The 25,057-nt window shown below is 42.1% G+C and overlaps 1 gene segment (V, D, J or C) and 1 further gene; both read right to left on the bottom strand.

The window, feature by feature from the left end:
* Positions 1–25,057, bottom strand: part of Tcra (T cell receptor alpha chain) — a 1,796,232-nt gene that overhangs the window by 1,472,161 nt on the left and 299,014 nt on the right.
* On the bottom strand, positions 7,200–7,724 carry Trav7d-3 (T cell receptor alpha variable 7D-3). The segment is given in 2 exon segments: positions 7,200–7,485; positions 7,676–7,724. Coding segments are annotated over 2 exon segments (335 nt in total).

Below are 25,057 nucleotides of genomic sequence, written 5' to 3'. Positions count from 1 at the left end.
ACATGTGATTGACACTGGATTCCCATATTCTCATCTATTAAAATAACATTTTCTTTCCTTTTTTCCAATTTCATAGCCATAGGCTGACATCTCATGTGCATGCATTTCCCCAAAGAGCAGGCCTCAAGTCTAAGGAGAAATAGTTGGTTGCTCCTTAGAAAAGTCATGTCACTATTGAATCAGTATGCACATCTTGTTGGCAGGTTGATCATTTAGCATACATGTGGGTCCACACCTAGCAGTTCCAATGATGATATATCTTCCCCAGCAGCCTTCTACCTAGAAGAAAATATCCTACATATGTTCTAATGTGATTTCTCTATATATCAAAATATGTGGTCTCTTCAGCGGTAGGAACTTATCAATTAATTATGTTACATAACAAAGAGCAATGGCAATATGGTATATTGCTTTGGAGACCGGTGGGACCTCCCTGGACAATAACTCACATGGAGGTATCACACATCTAGCTTTGGCCATATCAATTACAAACCTATAGCTTCATGTAGTGATATCTATTGCCTTGTATACCTGCAATACTATTCACCTTCCATTAAGTTTTTTTTTTCTTCCAGTGGCCACATTGTAGATTCCTGCAGTAACTTCACTTTAAACAGAAAAATCTAAAGATAGAACCCAGGATCCATGATCCATATATGAGAAATAACATGGCAGTATATGTTCTGAGTGTGGAAACTCCTCTAGCTTGATTTTTGTCAGAATAATTTATCATAGCAACAGAAATCAAACCAGGACAGCTATAATAATCAAAGCCTCTTCTCCTTGTCTCTCAGAATTGTCTCGATTGCCTGAAGCACCTCCAGAGTCTGTAATGACAACTTCACGAAGTCTGATGACACTTTGGCTGTGTAACATTATCTTCTCTAAAAGTAGCTTATATTTATCTACAGAGAGGTTGGCTATAAAATATCAATATTTTCTCATGACATAAGAGTCCATTATATATTTCATGCAAAAGGCTCTTATAACTATTTCAACCAGTCAAAAAGTGATGATAGATGATGATAGGTGTGATCTGTTAGGTGTTATTGTTTCCATGGCTAGCATAATCTTTCTGCCCCAACAGAGATCAGGCCAGATTCTTGAACCCCAGGAAAGACTGCCCCCAGCCCTGCCTATGCTGTCCCCAACTGTTCTTCCTATCTTCTTCCCAATATCCCAACCCACATCTCCAGCAGAAGCCTCCTACCCAACTAGAGGACAGACACAATCCCTGAAAAACAGATAAGCTACCTCCTCACTGCCACCACTTCATGTATACCTGCCCAGCATAACTCTAATTGCCCCTCATCTCCTCATCATCCTGGCCCACACCTCTGTAGGAAACCTCCTATCCCACCAGCATCCTGAAAGCTAGAGACCAGGCCAGCTCCCCGAAACAGGCAGAAGCCTCCTACCACACCAAAATCCAGACCAGCATCCTAAACACCAGAAGATCTGCAGCCAGATGAAAGGCTATGCACATCACCAAAATGCCAGCTCCCAACTTGGGTAGTAACTCTCTGCTTGTCCAGAGACCATCAATGCCATCAGCAGTCCAACCACCATTTGGGGATGGAAGAGGTAACCAGTGGCACTCCAGCCAGAAGAAATGGAAACCAAAGAAGTAAACAGCCACCCAACAAAGACAAACCCAGAAATTAGGACCTCGACCTACAATCACTCCAAATCCAGATATGTCTATACATCAGTATAATTAACAAAATCAACAACATCTAGGGCAATGTGTCACCACTAAAGCCCAGCAATACCAGTACAGCAAGCCCTGAATATTCCAACATAGCTCAAGCACGAGAAAACCTTTAGAACAACTTTATGAAGATAATAGAGGTTCTTAAAAAGGAAATAAATGAATCCCTTAAAGAAATTGAGGAAAAGACAATACAAATTTGTGGGACATGATGAGAGCAGTTTTAAGAAAAAAGTTCAGAGCACTAAGTGACTTCATAAAGTAATTGTAGAGACCCCATGCTACTAGTTTAACAGCATACATAAAAGCTCTAGAACAGAAAGAAGTAAATACACCGAAGATGAGTTGACAACAAGAAATCAACGATGGCTGAAATCAATAAAATAGAATCAAAGAGAACAATACAAAGTTTCAGTGAAACAAAGAGTTGGTTCTTTAAGAAAATCAACATGATAGAAAAATCCCTATCCAAATGAACTATTAGACAAACAGATAATATTTAATTTAATGAAATCAGAAATGAAAAGGAGATATAACAACAGATACTGAAGATATCCAAAGAATCATTATGTCATACTTCAAAAACATATACTCCACAAAATTGGAAAACCTAAAAGAAATGGCCAATTTTTATAAAGTTAAACCAGAATCAGATAAACAACTTAAATAGACTGTAACACATAGTGAAATAACTATTAAAATCTTCCAACAAACAAACAAAAAAAAAGCCCATGACCAGACAGTTTTAACACAGAATTCAGACTTTAAAGAGCTAATATCAATATTCTTTAAATTATTTCACAAAATAGAACTGAACGTTGTCTGACACTTTTTTAATGAAGCCAGAGTCACCCTGATACCCAAACCACACAAAGATTAACTAAAAAAAAAACTGAATTACAGAACAATTTCTTTCCTGAACATTGATACAAAAATATAAAAAATAAAATATGTCTAAAATGAGGCTTTTGCCTCAGAATCGGCAGGAGCCATCTTGGTTCCAAGATTCTGCAGGAAGTACTCTGCACAGATGAGAGTGTGGACTACAGAAGCTAACAGCTTCTGGGACAGGCGAGAGCCACAGAGATTCTGAGGCAGCACCATTTTTGGGCTCTAGACATCCGGCCACCTTCCCAGCCAGAGGACAAGTGTCTGCCTGGCCTGGGATGCCTTTGCCTCAGGATCCGTGGGAGCCATGTTGGTTCCAGGACTCCACAGAAAGTAGTCTGCACAGGTGAGAGTGTGGACTACTGAAACAACAGCTTCTGTGACAGGCCAAAGCAACACAACTTCTGGGAAAGATCCTGTTTTGGGCCTTCATCTTCGGCTAGGAGGAGGTCCAAATGCCAGATAACTGTGAACCTTCCCTATAAGAGGAGAGCTTGCCAGCAGAGACTGCTCTGACCACTGAAACTCAGAGGAGAGAACTAGTCTCCCAGGTCTGCTGATAGAGGGTAACAAAATCACCAGAGGAACAATCTCTAAACAGAGACAACTATAACAACTAACTCCAGAGATTACCAGATGGTGAAAGGTAAACGTAAGAATCTTACTAACAGAAACCAAGACCACTCACCATCATCAGAACCCAGCACTCCCACTTTGCCCAGTCCAGGGCACCAAAACACACCCAAAAAGCTAGACCTGGATTTAAAAGCATATCTCATGATGATGGTAGAGGACATCAAGAAGGACTTTAATAACTCAAAGAAATACAGGAGAACACTGCTAAATAGGTAGAAGACATTAAAGAGGAAGCACAAAAATCCCTTTAAAATTGCAGGAAAACACAACCAAACAGGTAATGGAATTGAATAAAGCCATCCAAGACCTAAAAGGGGAAGTAGACACAATAAAGAAAACCCAAAGTGAGGCAACGCTGGAGATAGAAACCCTAGGAAAGAATTCTGGAACCATAGATGCAAACATCAGCAACAGAATACAAGATATGGAAGAGAGAATGTCAGGTGCAGATGATTCCATGGAGAACATCTGCACAACAATCAAAGAAAATACAAAATGCAAAAAGATCCTAACTCAAAACATCCAGGAAATCCAGGACACAATGAGAAGACCAAACCTATAGATAACAGGAGTGGATGAGAATGAAGATTTTCAATTCAAAGGACCGGCAAATATCTTCAACAAAATTATAGAAGAAAACTTCCCAAACCTAAAGAAAGAGATGCCCATGAACATACAAGAAGCCTACAAATAGACTGGACCAGAAAAGAAATTCCTCCCGACACATAATAATCAGAACAACAAATGCACTAAATAAAGATAGAATACTAAAAGCAGTAAGGAAAAAAGGTCAAGTAACATATAAAGGCAAGCCTATCAGAATTACACCATATATTTCACCAGAGACTATGAAGGCCAGAAGAGCTTGGACAGATGTTATTCAGACCCTAAGAGAACACAAATGCCAGCCCAGGCTACTATACCCAGCCAAACTCTCAATTACCATAGATGGAGAAACCAAAGTATTCCACGACAAAACCAAATTCACACATTATCTTTCCATGAATCCAGCCATTCAAAGGATAATAACAGAAAAAAAAATACAAGGATGGAAACCACGCCCTAGAAAAAGCAAGAAGGTAATCCCTCAACAAACCTAAAAGAAGACAGCCACAAGAACAGAATGCCAACTTTAACAATAGAAATAACAGGAAGCAACAATTACTTTTCCTTAATATCTCTTAATATCAATGGACTCAACTCCCCCAATAAATAGATATAGACTAACAAACTGGCTACACATACAAGACCCAACATTTCGCTGCTTACAGGAAACTCATCTCAGAGAAAAAGATAGACACTACCTCAGAATGAAAGGCTGGAAAACAATTTTCCAAGCAAATGGTATGAAGAAACAAGCTGGAGTAGCCATTCTAATATCTAATATAATCAACTTCCAACCCAAAGTCATCAAAAAAGACAACTCAAACAAGTCAATGGCCTTTCTGTACACAAAGGATAAACAGGCTGAGAATGAAATTAGGGAAACAACACCCTTTATAATAGTCACAAATAATATAAAATACCTTGGCATGACTCTAACTAAGGAAGTGAAAGATCTGTATGATAAGAACTTCATGTCTCTGAAGAAAGAAAATAAAGAAGATCTCAGAAGATGAAAAGATCTCCCATGCTCACGGATTGGCCGGATCAATATAGCAAAAATAGCTATCTTGCCAAAAGCAATCTACAGATTCAATGCAATCCCCATCAAAATTCCAACTCAACTCTTCAACGAATTAGAAAGGGCAATCTGCAAATTCATCTGGAATAACAAAAAACCCAGGATAGCAAAAACTCTTCTCAAGGATAAAAGAACCTCTGGTTTAATCACCATGCCTGACCTAAAGCTGTACTACAGAGCAACTGTGATAAAAACTGCATGGTACTGGTATAGTGACAGACACGTAGACCAATGGAACAGAATTGAAGACCCAGAGATGAACCCACACACCTATGGTCACTTCATCTTTGACAAGGGAGCTAAAACCACCCAGTGGAAAAAAGACAGCATTTTCAACAAATGATGCTGGCACAACTGGTGGTTATCATGTAGAAGAATGCGAATTGATCCATTCCTATCTCCTTGTACTAAGGTCAAATCTATGTGGATTAAGGAACTCCACATAAAACCAGAGACACTGAAACTTATAGAGGAGAAAGTAGGGAAAAGCCTCGAAGTTATGGGTAAAATTCCTGAATAGAACAGCAATGGCTTGTGCTGTAAGAACGAGAATCGATATATGGGACCTCATAAAGTTGCAAAGCTTCTGCAAGGCAAAAGACACCGTCAATAAGACAAAAAGACTACCAACAGATTGGGAAAGGATCTTTACCTATCCCAAATCAGATAGGGGACTAATATCCAATATATGTAAAGAACTCAAGAAGGTGGGCTCCAGAAAATCAAATAACCCCATTAAAAAATGGGGCTCAGAGCTGAACAAAGAATTCTCTCCTGAGGAATACCGAGTGTCAGAGAAGCACCTGAAAAAAATGTTCAACATCCTTAATCATCAGGGAAATGCAAATCAAAACAACCCTGAGATTCCACCTCACACCAGTCAGAATGGCTAAGATCAAAAATTCAGGTGACAGCAGATGCTGGTGAGGATGTGGAGAAATAGGAACACTCCTCCATTGTTGGTGGGATTGCAGGCTTGTACAACCACTCTGAAAATCATCTGGCAGTTCCTCAGAAAATTGGACATAGTACTACAGGAGGATCCTGCAATACCTTTGCGGAGCATATATCCATAAAAAGTCCCAATCAGTAAGAAGGACACATGCTCCACTATGTTCATAGCAGCCTTATTTATATTAGCCAGAAGCTGGAAAGAACCCAGATGCCCCTAAACAGAGGAATGGATACAGAAAATATGGTACATTTACACAATGGAGTACTACTCAGCTATTAAAAAGAATGAATTTATGAAATTCCTAGGCAAATGGATGGACCTGGAGGGCATCATCCTGAGTGAGGTAACCCAATCACAAAGGAACTCACACAATATGTACTCACTGATAAGTGGATATTAGCCCAGAAACTTAGGATACCCAAGATATAAAATACAATTTGCTAAACGCATGAAACTCAAGAAGAACGAAGACCAAAGTGTGGAAACTTTGCCCCTTCTTAGAAATGGGAACAAAACACCCATGGAAGGAGTTACAGAGACAAAATTTGGAGCTGTGATGAAAGGATGGACCATCTAGTGATTGCCATATCCAGGGATCCATCCCATAATCAGCTTCCAAACGCTGACACCATTACATACACTAGCAAGATTTTGCTGAAAGGACCCAGATATAGCTGTCTCTTGTGAGACTATGCCGGGGCCTAGCAAACACAGAAGTGAATGCTCACAGTCAGCTATTGGATGGATCACACGGCCCCCAATGGAGGAGCTCGAGAAAGTACCCAAGGAGCTAAAGGGATCTGCAACCCTATAGGTGGAACAACATTATGAATTAACTAGTACCCCGGAGCTCTTGTCTCTAGCTGCATATGTATCAAAGATGGCCTAGTCGGCCATCACTGGAAAGAGAGGTCCATTGGATTTGCAAATTTTATATGCCCCAGTACAGGGGAACACCAGGGCAAAAAGGGGGAGTGGGTGGGTAGGGGAGTTGTGGGGGGGTATGGGGAACTTTTGGGATAGCATTGGAAATGTAAATGAGGAAAATACCTATAAAAATTAAAATGATAAAAAGAAAATTAACAGATTGAGGGGTTTTTGTTTGTTGGTTTAAAAACTAAACTAATAAAATGTATTTTAAAATATACAAAAAAACACAACATTTTTTCAGTCAATGAAGCCCTCTCTATTCTTGCTCATAAATCCCACTGCATATAGATAAGAAACAGAATGTCTTCAACTCTGTGGTCTGTGATTTATGTCAGTGCTTGATGCTGCACAGTAGGTTTGCATACAGGCTGCAGGTGTCTGGGAAGCACTGTGTGCTCACTGCACAGAGGTAGAGAGCAGAGTCACTGGGCTGGGAGTCTCTGATGTGTAGCGAGAAATGCAGACTGGCTTTATTGAGGTGAATTGTGAATCTGCCTTCTTCTTTTTCACCATTGGAGAAGATGGACATCAGTGCCTTGGGGGCTTTCCCAGAATGCTGTCTGTACCATGCAAAATACTGAGAAGCACTGTCGCTGAAAGTGCAGTTGAGAGAGGTCATGGCTCCCTCTGGGACAATGAGGGATTCTGGGCTCTGCTGCACCTTCTGCTGGCTGTTCACCCCTGTGCAGAAAGACAAAGGTCAGACAATCAAGACTGGATACGTATGGATGCTAACACTCTAGAATGATTTTTCCATGGGCTTCCCATTTCTTAACTAGAGATTAAGAACATCTGTGATTCTACCATTCTCCTGGAGCTGACAGTAACTTTTCATATCACACCTGAATCCCAAAGGAATTCCCAAACTTACAGTTTAACTGGAGCCACAGGACCACTAGGGAAACACTCAAGGATTTCATTCTCTCTTCTTTCCTCTTCACTGAGGACTGAGATCCTCAACTCTAATTTGGCAGCTAGAAAAGAGACTCTTCATGACCTCAGCAGCACCAAGCCTTCCTCCAGCTCATTCTCTACCCGCCCCCCCCGCGCGTGCCTCCTCTTCCTGTACCCCTTTTCTCCTCCTCCCCACCCACCACCACCCTATGCCCCACTTCTCTCCCTCTTGAGATCTTTGCTCAGGATCCCAAAGAAAACACTGCCATCTTGTGGACTCATGAAAATGACAAGGAAAGGTTTAAACTGCAAAGTGTTCTAACTTGGCTAGTAAAAAGTAAAGCCCTTGAGCGTTTAGTTGGAGTTTTGAAGAGACATTTGCTCTGAGTCAGGATGGAAAGAAAGCTGAGCTTGTGCTTTCACACTTAGCAGATGCTGTCCTCTTTCTCCGTAAAAATAGGTTTCGCACACTAGCAGTCACCTGTACTAAAATGTCACCTCTGAAAAGTCTGCAATGGAAATCTGCATGAGGTTTTATTTTTGTACTGCATAACTCTAACCCTTGTTACCACTGGCATCCCCATTCAAATCCATTTTCAAGTTTAGTTTTTGTTTCTAAGTATTTTTGTTCACTCTTTGTGAGTTTCACATCATGTACCCTGATTCCATTCATCTCCAGGGTGCTTTGTATATCCACCTTCCTCCCTTGCAACCTCTGTCCACCCACAAAGGCAAAATAAAAAGCAAAAATAATAAAGAAAACAAAACAAAATCTCATTGTGCATATACTGTGGGACACACTGTGACGCATCTTCACGTTTTAAAGATGGTTTGGACAGGCTGTTTATTTAGGTCAGAGCTAGAAAGGTCTGGAACTCTTTATTCCATTTGGAGCCAGGACCAATCTTGTGTGTAAAAAGAACTTTACTTGAGTTGATACAGGAGATGGAGCTGAGTACAACACCTAAACTCTAAATAAAACAAATAAAACCTAGGGACTTGTTAATTTCTCTAACTTTTATTCTCTAATCTTAAGTCCTGCTGAGTGAAATTGATCTGTGAAAGTTCTAGATCTGGTTTCTCTCACTCTCCCACTTTCTGACTCCCTCCCCTCTCCATCTCTTCCCTCTTCCTTCTCTCTCTTGTTCCCTAACCCTTTCATTTTATCTTGCTCTTCATTTCCAACATAGTCATAAAACTGTATGTACCAGGGGAATATCTATGCCAGAGCTGAAGTAGGTACACATAGAAACAAGTCAGCAAACAACTGTACTGCAGGAGTCTCTGAGACCTCCACATCCAGGAGAGTAAATATCTTTGGAGGCAAGCAGGCAGTTTGGATCAGCACAACTAAGTAGCAAGTGTTGGTTCATACTTTGGTAGTTTGATATTGAGTAGTTTTATTTAGGTATATATAAGTGCAGGATAATTTGATGAATTCATTTCTGGTGATAACTGACTCAATCCTGTGTACACAATGAAACATATTTTAATCTCCCTGAAAAATAAAATAAAATAAATAAAAGTTGGACAAGACAACATTGAAATTCTTGGTAAATTAAGTACATGGAGACACCCTCCATAAAGATGGTTCCAATAAAAACAAGCTTCGGATAATGATGGGGATGAGGGTGGGGATGAGAGTGGGGAAGGGATGGCTGTGGTCCTGGCCACACAGATAATGCAAAGGTAGCCGAGCTATTAACCACATGTGCTCCTGACCCATCCAGCAGGTCCAGTTATTCGAGGGTCTCGAGGGGACCTCCTCCTAATAACCAAATTGGGGGGGGGGGTAGAGAGAGACAAGGGCCTTGTGCGAATAACGACACGGAAACGTTCTGGAATGCATCAAAGCCCCAATGTATTTCGAAAGGTCCAAGGCTTAAATGCACAAGCAAAAGGGGAAGTGCCTTTCAGCAGGAAGGATGGGGAAATAGAATTGCACAAGGAAAAGGGGGAAAGTACTTCTCAGCAGAAGGAATGGGGCAATAGAATTGCACATTCTTTAGGCAGTTACAAGGGGAAGCAGGAACTTGGCGGTATCAGGGTATCTTGAGGTCAGGACATCCGGCACTGACTTAGGGCTAGAACAATCTGTGGTTGTTCTCCAGGCAGTGTGTCGATGGCCCGCTTTTGACCCTCTTTTCTTCTCGGGGAGGGGGGGCCCAATTCAGAGATCAGGACAATAGCGTTGCCTTAATAGCTCCCAACATGCTCCTAAACTTCTGGACTAATAACAGATTATTCAATCACTCCTTTGAAGGAAAACTATGCATATTTCACATTCCAAGTCCCCCTAGTGATATCTGTGAGCACAAAGACAGCTGTGCCTCCTATACTGTCTTATGGTGGGCTTTGAGACCTTGCAGAAGCTAGAGACAAAAGATCCTTTCCTACTCAAGAGTTAAGCATCCCCCCAACACAGTTTGATCATTTTCTTTACCATCAACAAGTGCAAAGAGAACAGGCTGAGAGGAAGATGCTCAGACTCAAACTGTTGTCTGCAACAGTACATTATCCATGACAATAATAACAACACCCATTTCTCAGTAAATATGAAACCTGCAGACAGAGATAATCATAGTGGCATATGTTTATATTCCCAGGAGGGATTCTAGTTTGGGAGGCTGAAGCAAGAAGATGTGGATTTAAGTTATGCCTGTGACATACAGAGATTCTTTTCTCAAAACACACACACACAAAGGAGGGAGAAGAATGAAAACAACAAACAACCAGAACCATGGGCTTGGGGAATGTCCAAAAGAGGGATGAAACTAAACTTGAAGTCTTTCTAAGTCTTACAGTCTTTGTAAGATACACACCTCCCTGTAAGAGACTTGCAATAAAATGTATGCAGCTAGATTAACAGGTCTCCTGGAAGAGCAGGAAGATGGCACATTTGAGACACACAGCACTTTCCTGCACCACCATGAACCTGACACAAAGCATCAAATGTGTGGCTGCTAGGGGACGGAAGTGATATTTAAAATTGAGGGAGTCACAAACTAAACAACAGAGCCACAAGAAACCTCAAAACACTAAACTTTAAACCTCTCAAAGAAACTAAGGATCCTAATATTGGGTGCTAAAAACATGAGAAGGCAGAGGAGAGTCCCTTTGGTTGGGCTTTAAGCAACAAAGAAAATAAAAGTCTGAATAAGATTCAGAGATGTACAGTCTGCAAAGATATAATTTAAGATAAAAGATCTGTGATCCTCAGAGCAAACAGAAACTGGAGAATAGGACCTCTCCACTACTAGCTCATTCATTGGGGCCTTGGTTGGGAATCTTCTTTAGAAATGTCTTACTGTTAATGTCCAACCTCAGGGCTCATCCCAGTCGTTATATACCAACACAGACTGCCAAGTATGCCTGACCTTTCTAGCACCCCTCCCTGTAGCCTCCCCCAGCCTTGAAGCAGGCTGATTCTGGCCTTGCTGCCTCTGAGTCTGAGACCACCTGAGGTGGAACCTTCTGACTTAGATGGCTCTATTGTTCTGTCACCTGTGCTTCTCTTCTCCAAGACACTGCTACCTGCTGAGAGGCCCTTGAGACTGCAAGCAATCCAGTAATTTACACCTACTTGCCAAACCAGTTCTTCTTACACGAGTTCTCGTGACCGGCCAGGAAGAACACAGCAAACCGGAATCTTCTGCGGCAAAGCTTTATTGCTTACATCTTCAGGAGCCAGGGAGCAAGAGCAAGAGCCAGAGCAAGGGCAAGAGCGCAAGAGCGCAAGAGCTTTATTGCTTACATCTTTAGGAGCCAGAGCGCAAGAGCGCAAGAGCAAGAGTGCAAGAGCAAAAGCAAGAGCTCTATTGCTTACATCTTTAGGAGCCAGAGCGCAAGAGCGCAAGAGCAAGAGTGCAAGCACTTTATTGCTTACATCTTTAGGAGCAAGAGAGCAAGAGGGCAAGAGCCAGAGCAAGAGAGAGAATGGCGAAACCCCGTCCCTTTTAAGGAGAATTATTCTCCGCCTAGGACGTATTACTCCTTGATTGGCTGCAGCCCATCGGCCGAGTTGTCGTCACGGGGAAGGCAGAGCACATGGGGTGGAAAACTACCCTTGGCACATGCGCAGGTTATTTGTTTACCACTTAGAACACAGGATATCAGCGCCATCTTGCAACGGCGAATGTGAGGGCGGCTTCCTACATATCCCCCTTTTCTTTTAATAAGAGCAATAGGCCACTCATATTAATGAGAGTGGAGATAGAGGTCAAATCCCCAGTGTGCAGGTAAAGGAGCCATACACATAACCTCCTCCCAGGCTCATCACCCAGAGGGGTCCTGGTCTGGTCCCGTGTCGTTTTTCCTGGGGAGAAGGACACTTGGACACTCAACCTTCTTGAAAGATGACATGTCTCCCTAGAATAGGCTCATATGTGCCGCAGAGCCCTTCTACTGCAGTGCTTAGCCGTGCAACTCTCTTGGGCTGCTGAAGCACACTCACTCTATCCCGTGCAATGAGACTAGCCTCGTGGGGTGCAAGAGCTGAATGGCCAGCGACCTATTGCTTAAGCATAGATATATCAGGGGAAGCACCATGTTCTAGAGCTGCAAGTGCCTGGGCAATAACCACCTTGTCTCTCCTAGTTTGGGCCTTAAGCTTACAGACCAACCAAAGAAGCAACACTAATCCACAGCAAAGTGTATCTCCAAATAATCCCACCCATACCCATTCTTTAAAGAAGGAAAATGCTGAGGAGATCCAATTGGGTAATCCTTTGGTCAGGGACAGGTCCAAGCGCGTGGAGTTGACCTGAATGATGGCAAGTCTCAATTCCCGAAGGGTCTGTTCAAATTCAGCCGTCCAATTCTGTAACATATACTGAGAAAGACTTTTTGACAAATTAGCTGCCCTAGTAAATTTAACATACTGAATGGAAGTAACCAATCCCGGAAACTTTTGTTCACATCCCAGCTGAGCTATTTGCCATAATACATCCAATTGTTCCTGGACAAGATCTATGCGTTGATTCATTTCTGCCCATGGAGCATTTTTGGGATTGGAGGATGGCGGCCACTAAGCCTGCATTGGTGAGAGGTCCCCCGAGCTCCCGACAAACCCTGAGCCAGTCTTGTAAACCTTTGTTCTTTCTTGGGGCTATGGCCGCTCTGCATTCCTGCATGGCTTGCTCATAAATAAGCTATTCTACCAGAGGTGCGGCTTGCTCCAAATCTGCAAAAATACGCTCTGCTGCCTCTGTCATTCTGGCCACAAAATCTGAGAATGACTCCTGAGGTCCCTGGACGATCTTTGTTAGTTGTCCTGTGGCTTCACCTGCTCGGGCGAGCGCCTTCCAGGCCCTAATAGCCTTTTCATCTGATTCAGAACTATTAAGAACTGGCTCCTTGAGCTCATCTAGTGATGAGTATAGGCTCCTTCTCCTAGAGACCTCCGCTAATTGATCTTTTTTCTTTTCTTTTTTCTTCTCCTTCCTTCCAATCTCTCCCCAGGTATTCTTACCTGACCTAAACTTTTCCTCGGGTTCAAGACCCTTGGAAAGGCCTGTATACTTATTTTGTGTACCATATTTCCTCTTTGCTCCTACTCTCTCTCCCCGCTTTACTTCTGATAGATTGCCCTGAATTTCATCCAGAATTTTCAGCCCTGCCTTAACCACTTGATAACATGTGAAAAGGAACAAAAAGGCTCCTAACACTAGAAAAAGTTCAAGGCCAAACATACCTTGTAAAGCTATTTCCCACTTTACTTCTGATAGACTGTCTTGAATTTCGTTAGAAAGTTCAAGGCCAGACATACCTTGTAAAGCTATTTCCCACTTTACTTCTGATAGACTGTCTTGAATTTCATTAGAAAGTTCAAGACCAGACTTACCTTGTAAAGCTATACTTACGGGTACCCTATTCCCCAGCTGAAGAGTTCTGAATTCACGCAGTTGAATCCTTCTCAACAGTCTGTGTTGCGGGAACACTTTATTACCACCGTTCCCCAGCTGAAGAGTTCTGAATTCACGCAGTTGAATCCTTCTCAACAGTCTGTTTTACGGGAACACTTCATTACCACCATTCCCCAGCTGAAGAGTTCTGAATCCAGGCTGGATCCTTCTCAACAGTCTGTTTTACGGGAACCTTTATGACCGTGACCCGCAGTTCTGGTTCCGGAATGAGGGATCTTCCTTGCGCCGGTGATGGTAACCATCCCGGGTTTTCTTGTCCCGGGTTTTCTCGTCCCAGGTCTTCTCACCCCGGGTCTCAGCACCAACTCTTACACGCGTTCTCGTGACCGGCCAGGAAGAACACAGCAAACCGAAATCTTCTGCGGCAAAGCTTTATTGCTTACATCTTCAGGAGCCAGAGAGCAAGAGCAAGAGCTAGAGCAAGGGCAAGAGCGCAAGAGCGCAAGAGCTTTATTGCTTACATCTTTAGGAGCCAGAGCACAAGAGCGCAAGAGCAAGAGTGCAAGAGCAAAAGCAAGAGCTCTATTGCTTACATCTTTAGGAGCCAGAGCGCAAGAGCGCAAGAGCAAGAGTGCAAGCACTTTATTGCTTACATCTTTAGGAGCAAGAGAGCAAGAGGGCAAGAGCCAGAGCAAGAGAGAGAATGGCGAAACCCCGTCCCTTTTAAGGAGAATTATTCTCCGCCTAGGACGTATTACTCCTTGATTGGCTACAGCCCATCGGCCGAGTTGTCGTCACGGGGAAGGCAGAGCACATGGGGTGGAAAACTACCCTTGGCACATGCGCAGATTATTTGTTTACCACTTAGAACACAGGATATCAGCGCCATCTTGCAACGGCGAATGTGAGGGCGGCTTCCTACAAGTTCTGTCAGGCAGATTGCCTACAGGCTGGTGATGGGCATCCAGAATAGATCTGCAGGGAATGGACTCTTTATAAGCATAGACTCTTAGTAAACTTTGGGGCCTTGAACAGAAACATGTCTTGGCCTCCATTATTTCTCTTGCTGTTTCCTTCCATACAGCTCCGGCCTCCCACGCAGGAACCCAGTTAGTGTGGCCGCAGGCAGCTACACCTCCCAACCCCCAAACCTACCTCATGTCCAAAACCAAGGACCCAGTCTAGAATGCTGAGTCCTACTTGTCTCTTGACCAACCTCTGAGTTTCATACTTGTGGCAAATCCTATGTACCAGCTCAGCTACTGTATAATCACAAGACACACAAAAAATTGACAAAGTCTACCATGCCCAGTTCTAATCACAAAGAAAACACAAACAATATGAAAGATGATAGTATGCTTCCCATCTGTACTGGCTAGTTTTGTGTCAACTCGACACAGCTGTAGTTATCACAGAGAAAGGAGCTTCAGTTGAGGAAATGCCTCCATGAGATCCAACTGTAAGGCATTTTCTCAATTAGTGATCAAGGGGGAAAGGCCCCTTGTGGGTGGGACTATCTCTGGGCTGGTAGTCTTGGGTTCTATAAGAAAGCAGGCTGAGCAAGCCAGGTGAGGCAAGCCAGTAAAGAACATCCCTCCATGGCCTCTGCATCAGCTCCTGCTTCCTGACCTGCTTGAGTTCCAGTCCTGACTTCCTTGGTGATGAACAGCAGTATGGAAGTGTAAGCCGAATAAACCCTTTCCTCCCCAATTTGCTTCTTGGTCATGATGTTTGTGCAGGAATAGAAACCCTGACTAAGGCAAATTGGTACCAGCAGAGTGGGGTATTCCTGTGACAACCTGACCATGTTTTGGGGAGGACCGTGGAAGGACTTTGGAACTTTGGGCTTAAAGATCCATCCATTGTTAAGAGCTCTATCGGATGTTGTGTAGGAGCTTGGAAGATAATGTTGAGAACACTGCAGAAGATGGAAGTCTGGTTTGTGAAATTTCAGAGGGAAAATTAAAGACTCTTTTCAGGGCCATTGCTGTTTTGATTGTGAAGATTCTGTAGTTCTGGTTAGCTGGGGCTGAGGAATCAGCTGTGATTAACAAGATACCAGAACTACCAAAGCAAAAACTTTGCATTATTGGGACTATTGATGCTGGTTAGCTGGAGCTAAGAAATTAGCGGTGATTAAGAAGAGACCAGCATCATTGAGGTGACATCTTCTGGGAAGTGTTTTCTGAAAACACAAAGAGGCTGTGTTCCAGAGATGCCAAGGTTGTACTCCTGCTGCAGTGGGACTTGGTAATATGTAAGGGTCACCCAGGTGGTACTGGTTTTGAAGGCATGAAGGGGTCATGCAAAGCAGCTGAGGCTCAGCACTGTGAGAGGCCATGGAAGGCCATTGGTGAAGGTGCAATCTCAGTTTCAATTGAAGGCCCAGGACTGAAGGGGTCATGCAGTGTTTTGGAGATGCCAGTACCATGAGATGACCACCAAGAGCAGCAGCAGCAGTGGAGTACAGGCATCTGGAGCCTAGAGGATGACGCGTGTGCTACAAAGGGCATGGCTGGAGAAGTGACCTAAGCCCTTGGAGGAGCCCAGAAGATCGTGAGTTGGATCCCAGACATTGGACGGTTGGAGATTGACTTTTGCTTTTGATTGTGACTGTGCCCTGATATTTTCCCTCTTGAAGGAAGAAACTATTTTAGTGGAGCCCACAGTTAAGAGACTTTTAATTGTAAAAAGACTTTGGATTTTAAAAGAGATGGATATTTTAAAGAGATTGAAAATTTAAGAATATGTAAAGACTGTGGGACTTTTAAAGTTATTTAGACCTTGGGGATGAATAAGACTGTAAGGGTTGAGGCTTACTAGTGATGTTTTTGTGTGTCAAGTTCACAAGGGGTCAATTGTAATGGCTAGTTTTGTGTCAACTTGACACAGCTGTAGTTATCACAGAGAAAGGAGCTTCAGTTGAGGAAATGCCTCCATGAGATCCAACTGTAAGGCATTTTCTCAATTAGTGATCAAGGGGGAAAGGCCCCTTGTGGGTGGGACCATCTCTGGGCTGGTAGTCTTGGGTTCTATAAGAAAGCAGGCTGAGCAAGCCAGGTGAGGCAAGCCAGTAAAGAACATCCCTCCATGGCCTCTGCATCAGCTCCTGCTTTCTGACCTGCTTGAGTTCCAGTCCTGACTTCCTTGGTGATGAACAGCAGTATGGAAGTGTAAGCCGAATAAACCCTTTCCTCCCCAACTTGCTTCTTGGTCATGATGTTTGTGCAGGAATAGAAACCCTGAATAAGACACCATCCCTCAAATCTAGAGTTATTTAGAACAACCCTTGGGGCTCTCAGAGTGGACCAAAGAACATAAAGGGGCTGAACCTAGACCTTGCTGCTCCTAGCTGTTCTATCTGGGCTGCCTTATCTGGCCTCACTGGGAGAGTAAAGACATACTAGCCTCACAGAGACTTGATGTACCAGAGTGGGGGGAGAGGGTGGGTACTCAGGGGGCCTCACCCACTCAGAGGAGAAGGTGAGTGGGTGGGGTAAGGGTTGTGGTAGGGGATGACAGGGAGGGGAGAGTGAGCAGGATGTAAAGTGACGTAAGAGAAATATTAAATTGAATTAAAACAAAAACAATCCTACCTATCCATGACCATGGAGAACTTTCCATATTCTTATATGGTCTTCAATTTCTTTCTTCAGAGACTTGAAGTACTTGTCATGTAGATCTTTCACTTGCTTAGTTAGAGTTACACCAAGATATTTTATATTATTTATGACTACTGTAAAAGGTGTTGTTTCTCTAACTTCCTTCTTGGTCAGTTTATCATTTGTATAAAGGAGGTTTGTATCCAGCCACATTGCTGAAGCTATTTATCAGCTGTAGGAGTTCTCTGTTAGGATTTTGAGGTCACTTAAGTATATTTTCATATCATCCTCAAGCAGTGATATTTTGACTTCTCCCTTTCCAATTCATATCCCCTTGATCTCCTTTTGTTGTCTTATTGCTCTAACTAGAACTTCAGGTACTACATTGAATAGATTTGGAGAGAATGGATGGCAGCCTTGTCATGTCCCTGATTTTAGTGGAATTGCTTTAAGTGTCTCTCCATTTAGCTTGATGTTGGCTATTGGCTTGCTGTATATTGCTTTGATTATATTTAGGTATGTGCCTTGAATCCCTGATTTCGCTAATACTTTTTTTTTTAACATAAAGAGGTATTGGATTTTGTCAAAGGCTTTTTCAGCGTTTAATGAGATGACCATGTGATTTTTTTCCAGTTTATTTATGTGTTGCATCTGTTGATGGATTTTCATACTGAACCATCACTGCATCCCTGAGAGGGAAGCCTATTTGATCATGATGGATTATGGTTTTGATGTGCTTTTGGATTTGGTTTGTGAGTATTTTATTGAGTGTTTTTGTATCAATGTTCATAAGAGAATCCAGTCTGAAGTTCTCTTTCTTGAGTCTTTGTGTGGTTTAGGTATCAGAGTGACTGTGGCTTTATAGAATGAGTCAGGCAGTGTGCCTTCTGTTTCTATTCTGTGGAATAGTTTGAGGAGTATTGCTATTAGCTCTTCTTTGAAAGTCTGGTAGAAATCTACACTAAAATCATCTGTCCCTGTGCTTTTTTTTGAGGGGAGGGGGTGGGAGACTTTTCATGGCTGCTTCTATTTTCTTAGGAGTTAATGGGCTGTTTAAATAGTTTACCTGGTCTTGATTTAACTTTGGCAAGTGGTATCTATCTAGAAAAATCATACATTTCATTCAGATTTTCAAATTTTGTGGAGTACAAGCTTTTGAAATAAGACCTACTCAAATTTCTTCAGTGTCTGTTGTTATGTCTCCCTTTTCATTTCTGATTTTCTTTATTTGGATACTGTCTTTCTGTCTTTTGGTTCATTTGGCTAAGGGTTTGTCTATATTGTTTACTTTCTCAAAGAACCAACTCTTGGTTTTGTTGATTCTATGTGTTGTTTTCTTTGTTTTCAATTGATTGCTTTCAGCCCTGGTTCTGATTATTCCCTGCCTTCTACTCCTCTTTAGAGTGCTTGCTTCTTTTTTTTTTTTTCTAGAGTTTTCAGGTGTACTTTTAAATTGCTGGTATGAGAACTTTCTAAATGCTTTATGGAGGCACTTAGTGCTATGAACTTTCCTCTTAGCCCTGTTTTAATTGTGTCCCATAAATTTGAGTATGTTGTCTTCATTTTCATTGAATTCTAGATAGTCTTTAATTTCTTTATTTCTTCCCTGATCATTGAGTAGAGAGTTGTTCAGTTTCCCTGAGTGTGTAGGCTTTTTAGTGTTTCTGCTCTTATTGAAGTACAGCTTTAAACCATAGTGGTCTGATAAGATACAAGACGTTATTTTAATTTTCTTTTATCTGTTGAGGCTTGCTTTTTGACCAGTTATGTGGTCAGTTTTGAAGAAGAATTCATGAGGTGCTGCGAAGTGCCGAGAGCCTCCAGAACTGGAGAGGGTAGTGGCAGGTGGCACAAAGTAGGACTCTAGTGTGACTTTAAAGTCTAAGGGTCTCTGAACATTCTAGCTCTCTAACTGTACTGAAATGCTGATGATAACTTCTTTAAAAAATCCTAAAATCTTTCTTGCTCTTTCTGAGGGTGAAAAGCTGCTGGCCTAGGGGATTGACACCTGCAGCCTAACAGTGGGGATTAAGTAATGTGGCCTTTGTTCTACCTCAGCAGCAACTGTGCAGCTCTAACTTTCAGCCTGCTAATAGGAGTCACAAGAAGGAAAAAAAGACACTTTGAAAAGTGATTATAGCATCAGCAATAGTGTCAGGCCTTGGAGCCTCACCTTGAGATGGATCCCAAGTTTGTTTCCCTCAGTCTCTTCTCGATTTTTGTCCCTGTAGTTCTTTTAGGCAGGAACAATTCTGAGTCAGAGTTTTTAACTGTGGGACAGCAACCCCATCCCTCCAGCTGATGCTCTGTCTTTCTACTGGAGGTGGACTCTACAAATTCCCTCTCCTGACTGTAGGGTATTTCATCTAAGGTCCCACCCTTGGAGTCTTGAGAGTCTCTCACTTCCCAGGTCTTCAGTACATTCTAGAGAGTTGCTCCACCTCTCACCACACCCCTGCCCCCTCCCCTCTAGGTTACATATTTCCACTCATTTTTCTGGTCCTCGGGGCTTCTGATGTATAATTTAAGCTTTAGCAATGTTTCTTTTACAAAAAGTGGGTACCCTTGTATTTGGGGCATAGATGCTCGGATTGAAATACCATCTTGGTAGATTTTTTCCTCTGATGATTAAGTATAAAGTCTATTATACTTCCCCTTCCCCATTTCTTTAGATAAATTTTGGCTGAAAGTCTATTTTATTAGTTATTAGAATGGCTATTCCAGCATGCTTCTTGAGTCCATGTGCTTTGAAAACTTTGTTCCAGCCCCTTACTCTGAGGTAGTATCTGTCTTTATGCCTGAAATATGTTTCTTGTGTGCAGCAGAATGATGGATCCTGTTTTTATAACCATTCTGTAAGCCTGTGGTTTTTGGGTTTTTTTTGTTTTTTGTTTTTAACTGGGGGATTGAGTCCATTGACGTTGAGAGACTTTATTGTCCAGTGATTGTTATTTTCTTTTATTTTGATGTTGGTGGTTTGTGTGTGTGTGTGTGTGTGTGTGTGTATTTTCCTTGCTTTTGTTGCTATGGAATTACTTATTTCCTCTGTTTTCTTGGATATAGTTATCCAAGAGAGAGTTTTCCTTCTAGTATTTTCTGTAGGGATGTATTTGTGGATCAATCTTGTTTAAATCTGGTTTTGTCATGGAATATCTTGTTTTCTCCTTCTATGGTGATACAAAGTTTGGCTGGTTAGAGTAGTCTAGGTTTGCATCTGCAGTGTAGGCCCTTCTCACTTTTAGAGTCTCTGTTGAGAAGTAGGATGTAATTCTGATAGGTCTGCCTTTGTATCTTGCCTGCCCTTTTTCCCTTGTTGCTTTTAATATTCTTTGTTCTGTAGATTTTGTGTTTTGATTATTATATGGGGGGAGGATTTTCTTTATTGGTCCAGTCTAGGTGGTGTAATATAAGCTTCTTGTATGCTTATAGGCATTTCTTTCTTTGGGTTGGGAAGATTTGCTTCTATGATTTTGTCCAAACTATTTTCTGGGCATTGGCGCTGGGACTCTTCACCTTCTTGTATTCCTATTAATCTTAAGAATCACAGATTTTTCATGGTTTCTCAGATTTTGTGTCAGGAATTTTTTAGATTCAATGTTTTCTTTGACTGGTGTATCAATTTCTTCTATTGTATCTCCTACACCTAAGATTCTCTCTTCCATCTCCTGTGTTCTGCTGGTGATGCTTGCATTTGTTGTTCCTGTTCTTTTCCCTAGGTTTTCATCTTCAGGATTCCCTCATTTTGTGTTTTCTTTATTGCTTGTATTTCTACTTTCAGGACTTGAACAATTTTATTTATTCCCTTCACCATTTTAATTACATTTTCCTGTATATCTTTAAGGGATTTATTTGCTTCCTCTCTAAAGGTCTCTATCATCTTATAAGATTGGATTTAAGGTCATTTTCTTGTGCTCTGGTTGTGTTAGGATATCCGGGGTTGTCTGTAAAAGGGTATCTATGATCTGAAGGTATCATGTTGTCCTGGCTTTTTTATGGTGATCTTTCAAGGACTTTTACCCATCTGGATGGCTTTGGTCCCTGGATATTGCTGTTGTAGTAGGTATTGAGAGGGTATTTAGCCTCAATGGTCCTAGTATGGCAAGTCTCTGATAGGTATCCTTGGGTTGTATGGTTCTAGATCTGCAGGTCTGTATTGTTTAGGAGCTGCAGATACAATGAGATAGGCAAAGAAGTGGTGGGAGAATGCAGGTCTTGTGGAATAGCAGGCTACTCAGGGCAACTCTGCTTGATCCAGAAGACTCAACAAGCAGGGGACAAGTACAGATTTTTTTAAAGAAAGACTTAGTTGTTGGGAGCCATTAAGACAACTCTTGATCTCTGAATTGGGCCTCTCCCCACCCCGAGAAGAAAAGGGAGTCAAAAGCGGGCCACCGACGCACCGCTCCGAGAACAACTACAGATTGTTCCAACCCTAGGTCAGCGCCGGATGTCCTGACCTCACGATGTACCCTGATACCACCAAGTTCCTGCTTCCCCGTGTAGTCACCAAAAGAAAAATTTCCGCTGCCCCATCCCTCCTGCTGAGGTGCATTTCTGCTGCCCCATTCCTCCTGTTGAGAAGTACTTCCCCTTTTGCTTGTGCATTTAAACCTTGGGCCTGGCTAATACATTGGGACCTTGATGCAACTCAGAACGTTTCCGTGTTGTTATTCACACAAGGTTCTCGTCTCTCTCTACCCCCCAATTTGGTTCTTAGGAGAAGGTCCCCTCGAGACCCTTGAATAACTGGATCTGCTGGACGGGTCACTTAGTAATATTTTAGACTTCCTTGGTGTTTGTTGTTATATCCCCCTCTTCTTTTCTGATTTTATTTGGATATTCTCTCTGTGTCTTTTAGTTAGTGTGGCTAAGAGTTTGTCTATCTTGTTGATTTACCCAAAGACCCAGCTCTTGGTTTTGTTGATTCTTTGTATTATTCTCTCTGTCTCTCTGTCTCCCCCCACCCAATCCCCCTCTCTCCTATTGACTTCAGCCTCAAGTTTGATCTACTTGTGAGTCTGTTTACTTCTTTCTCTTCTAGTGCTTTCAGGTGTGCCATTAATCTGTTAGTATGGTGTATCTCCAATTCTTTATAAAGGTACTTGGTGCTACGAACTTTCCTCTTACCACTGCTTTCATTGTGTTCCATGAATTTTGGTGTGTTGTTTATTCATTTTTACTGAAGTCTAGGTAGTTTATAATTTCTTTATTTCATCATGACCCAGTAATCATTCAGTATAGAGTTGTTCAATTTCCATGAGTTGTAGGCTTTCTAATGTTTTTGCTATTGCTGAAATCCAGCATTAATCTGTAGTAGTCTGGTAGGATACATGGGGTTACTTCAATTTTCTTGTGTCTGATAAGATTTACCTGTGACTAAGCATGTGGTCAGTTTTAGAGAAATTTCTGTGATGTACTGAGAAGAAGGTATACTCTTTGGTGTTTGAGTGAAATGTTCTGTAGATATCTGGTATCTATTTGATTCATGATGGCTGCAATGTCCAGTATTTCACTATTTAGTTTTTAATATTCTTTATGTTCTGTGTGTATAGTGTTTTGACTATTCTGTAATAAAGGGACTTCTTTTTCTGGTCTAATGTATTTGGTAGTCTGGAACATTTTTGTACCATTATAGACATGTCCATCTTTAAATTTAGGCTGAAAGACCTCTATTATGTTCACAAAATCTATTTTGAAGTTCTTGTCTTATGCTTCAGCTACACTGCATTTCTCAGGACCTTCTGTAGTAGGGTTTCTGATCTTTAGTGGAGAGATATCATTGTGGCTATTATTGGTTGTTTTTACTCTGGAATCTAGGCATCTAGATTTGAGATCATTGTAATTCTAGGTGATGGTGTCTGGTCTTGTCTTTCTGGGATGTGTGTCCTGTTCCTTAGTTTCTGTTGCATTCCCTGCTTCTTGGAAGAGTGTGGTAACTATAGGTTGACTGCTAAAGAATGCTTCTGAGATCCTGATAGGATAAACCAGGGTTACAGACAGAATGGGTTTCTTGATATTAGGTGCTGGCATGGAGATGGAGATATGCTAAAGGAAGCATGGAGTGACAGGATCCACAATTGGGAAGAAACAAGGTATGCCATCAGGATCTCCTCAGTCCTATGAAAATGGAGACAACAAGGGAGGCGAAGCCACAGGAGGTAGTATGCTCCGGGGCTGGGGGATTAAATTGGAATAATTCAAATCTGAAAATCACCTACATGCTCTAGCTTTGCTTTCTTCTTTCTTTTCTATGCATTTTTCTCTACTAGAAATCCCGAGTTATAAAAGGGCTGTAGCCCTCTGATAACTTCTCTTTCCGTAGTATTAGGTAGACATTATCTAGATGTCATACCACCTTTTCTGGTATATTTGACACAGTATGTCTTACTGGAGATGACATTAAACAGTATGTAGATAATGACTTGTATGTGGAGTGGGGACAACTGACCACTTCATTGTTTTCACTGCTCTACTGTGAAATCACTGTGACTCTGTGTGAGAAACCACTGATGTCCTTCAGGGGTAACTCTAATTTTTTCAAATCCTATTTTTAATGATGGTTCTTAAATGCTTTATGTGTACGACCTGCCAGAGGTAGTGGAAAAGAAAGGATACAGGAAAAGTGGACCTGTTTAGATATGGTCCTTTGGAGCAACTCCTATCTGTGTTGTCTGGAAATCAGCAGTTCAGTTCACAGGTTAACAGTGGCAGCTCCATCCACTCACAAACACTTCACAGATATACCAGCAGTACAGTTCAGTAGAGTTGGGATAGCAAACACAAATCAGCAGCAGTGGCAATATCTAGTAAAGACATCCAGGACTTAGCCTAAGCATGAGTCAGCAGGAAGGACCAGCAGGAAAGCCAGGAGAAGTTCTAGGCTGTGCTTCTTTCAGAGAAGCAAAGCTTAGAGAAGACTCTAGACCCACAAGCATTGCACAGCTAGCTCTACCAGAAAGCCAAGCTCAGTCTCCATCTGTCCATTGAGTTCTATTTATACTCCCTCCAAACATCACATGTCCTCCATGGGTCTTGCCTCACCATGGGTCTTGCCTCACCATGTGTCTTGTGTAGCCCCCCTCGGCCATGTGAACTGGTTTCCCCTGAAAGGTGGGCTGGGGCTGAAAAAGATCAGATAATGAGAAAAGAATGAGGCCAAGACAAACCTTTCTGTTCAAAGCTTCTGAAGTTTACTGAGAATCTGTGCTTATAAAGAGGGAAGGCCTGTCCCCCGCAGCCCATTCTTGGTGCCTGGAGCCAGCCCATAGGCGATCTACAGAATGTGTCTCGGGAATATCTCAAGGACCTCTCAGCAGGAAGTAGAGTCTTGGAGAAGAGCAAATAGAGCTATCAAGGTCAGAAGGCTCTACCCTAGGTAATCTCCTTCTTAGTGGCAGCAAGGTCAAAGTCTGGATCAGCCTGCTTCAAGGCTGAGGGAGGCTACAGTCTTGCCTCAGCATGTGCATCTGTCTTGGCTGACCACTAAAGCGGCAGGTTTTTTGGTACATATCTCTCTATGGAGTCCCAAAGATCAGAGCTCAACAACATATGTAAGATGGACCAATACATGCATGTTGTTAGTGAAGAATCCTTCATCACATGCCCTTTCACATGCTTGTTTAGCAAAACAGACTTTCATTTATGTCCACTTCAGGAAAATACTTCTTGTGTTTGTCCCAGAAAAACACCATCCAACACAACTGACTTTCCAACGAATCCTTAAATTTCCACTTCATGGGAGTTCTAATTTCCTGTACAAAAATACAGTTGTAGTATCATCTATTTTGTATTCTGCTCTGACCATTTGTTTGACTTTCATCAACTAGAGAAATGTTGGTACACAACACAGACTGCATGCAAGCAGGATGATTCAAAAGGGAAATTATCAAAAGT

This window comes from Mus musculus, chromosome 14, assembly GCF_000001635.26.
Source record: "Mus musculus strain C57BL/6J chromosome 14, GRCm38.p6 C57BL/6J".
In the NCBI taxonomy this organism is placed as follows: Eukaryota; Metazoa; Chordata; class Mammalia; order Rodentia; family Muridae; genus Mus; species Mus musculus.
Note: the sequence above shows the minus strand (reverse complement) of the source record. Positions and strands in the feature narration are given on the sequence as shown.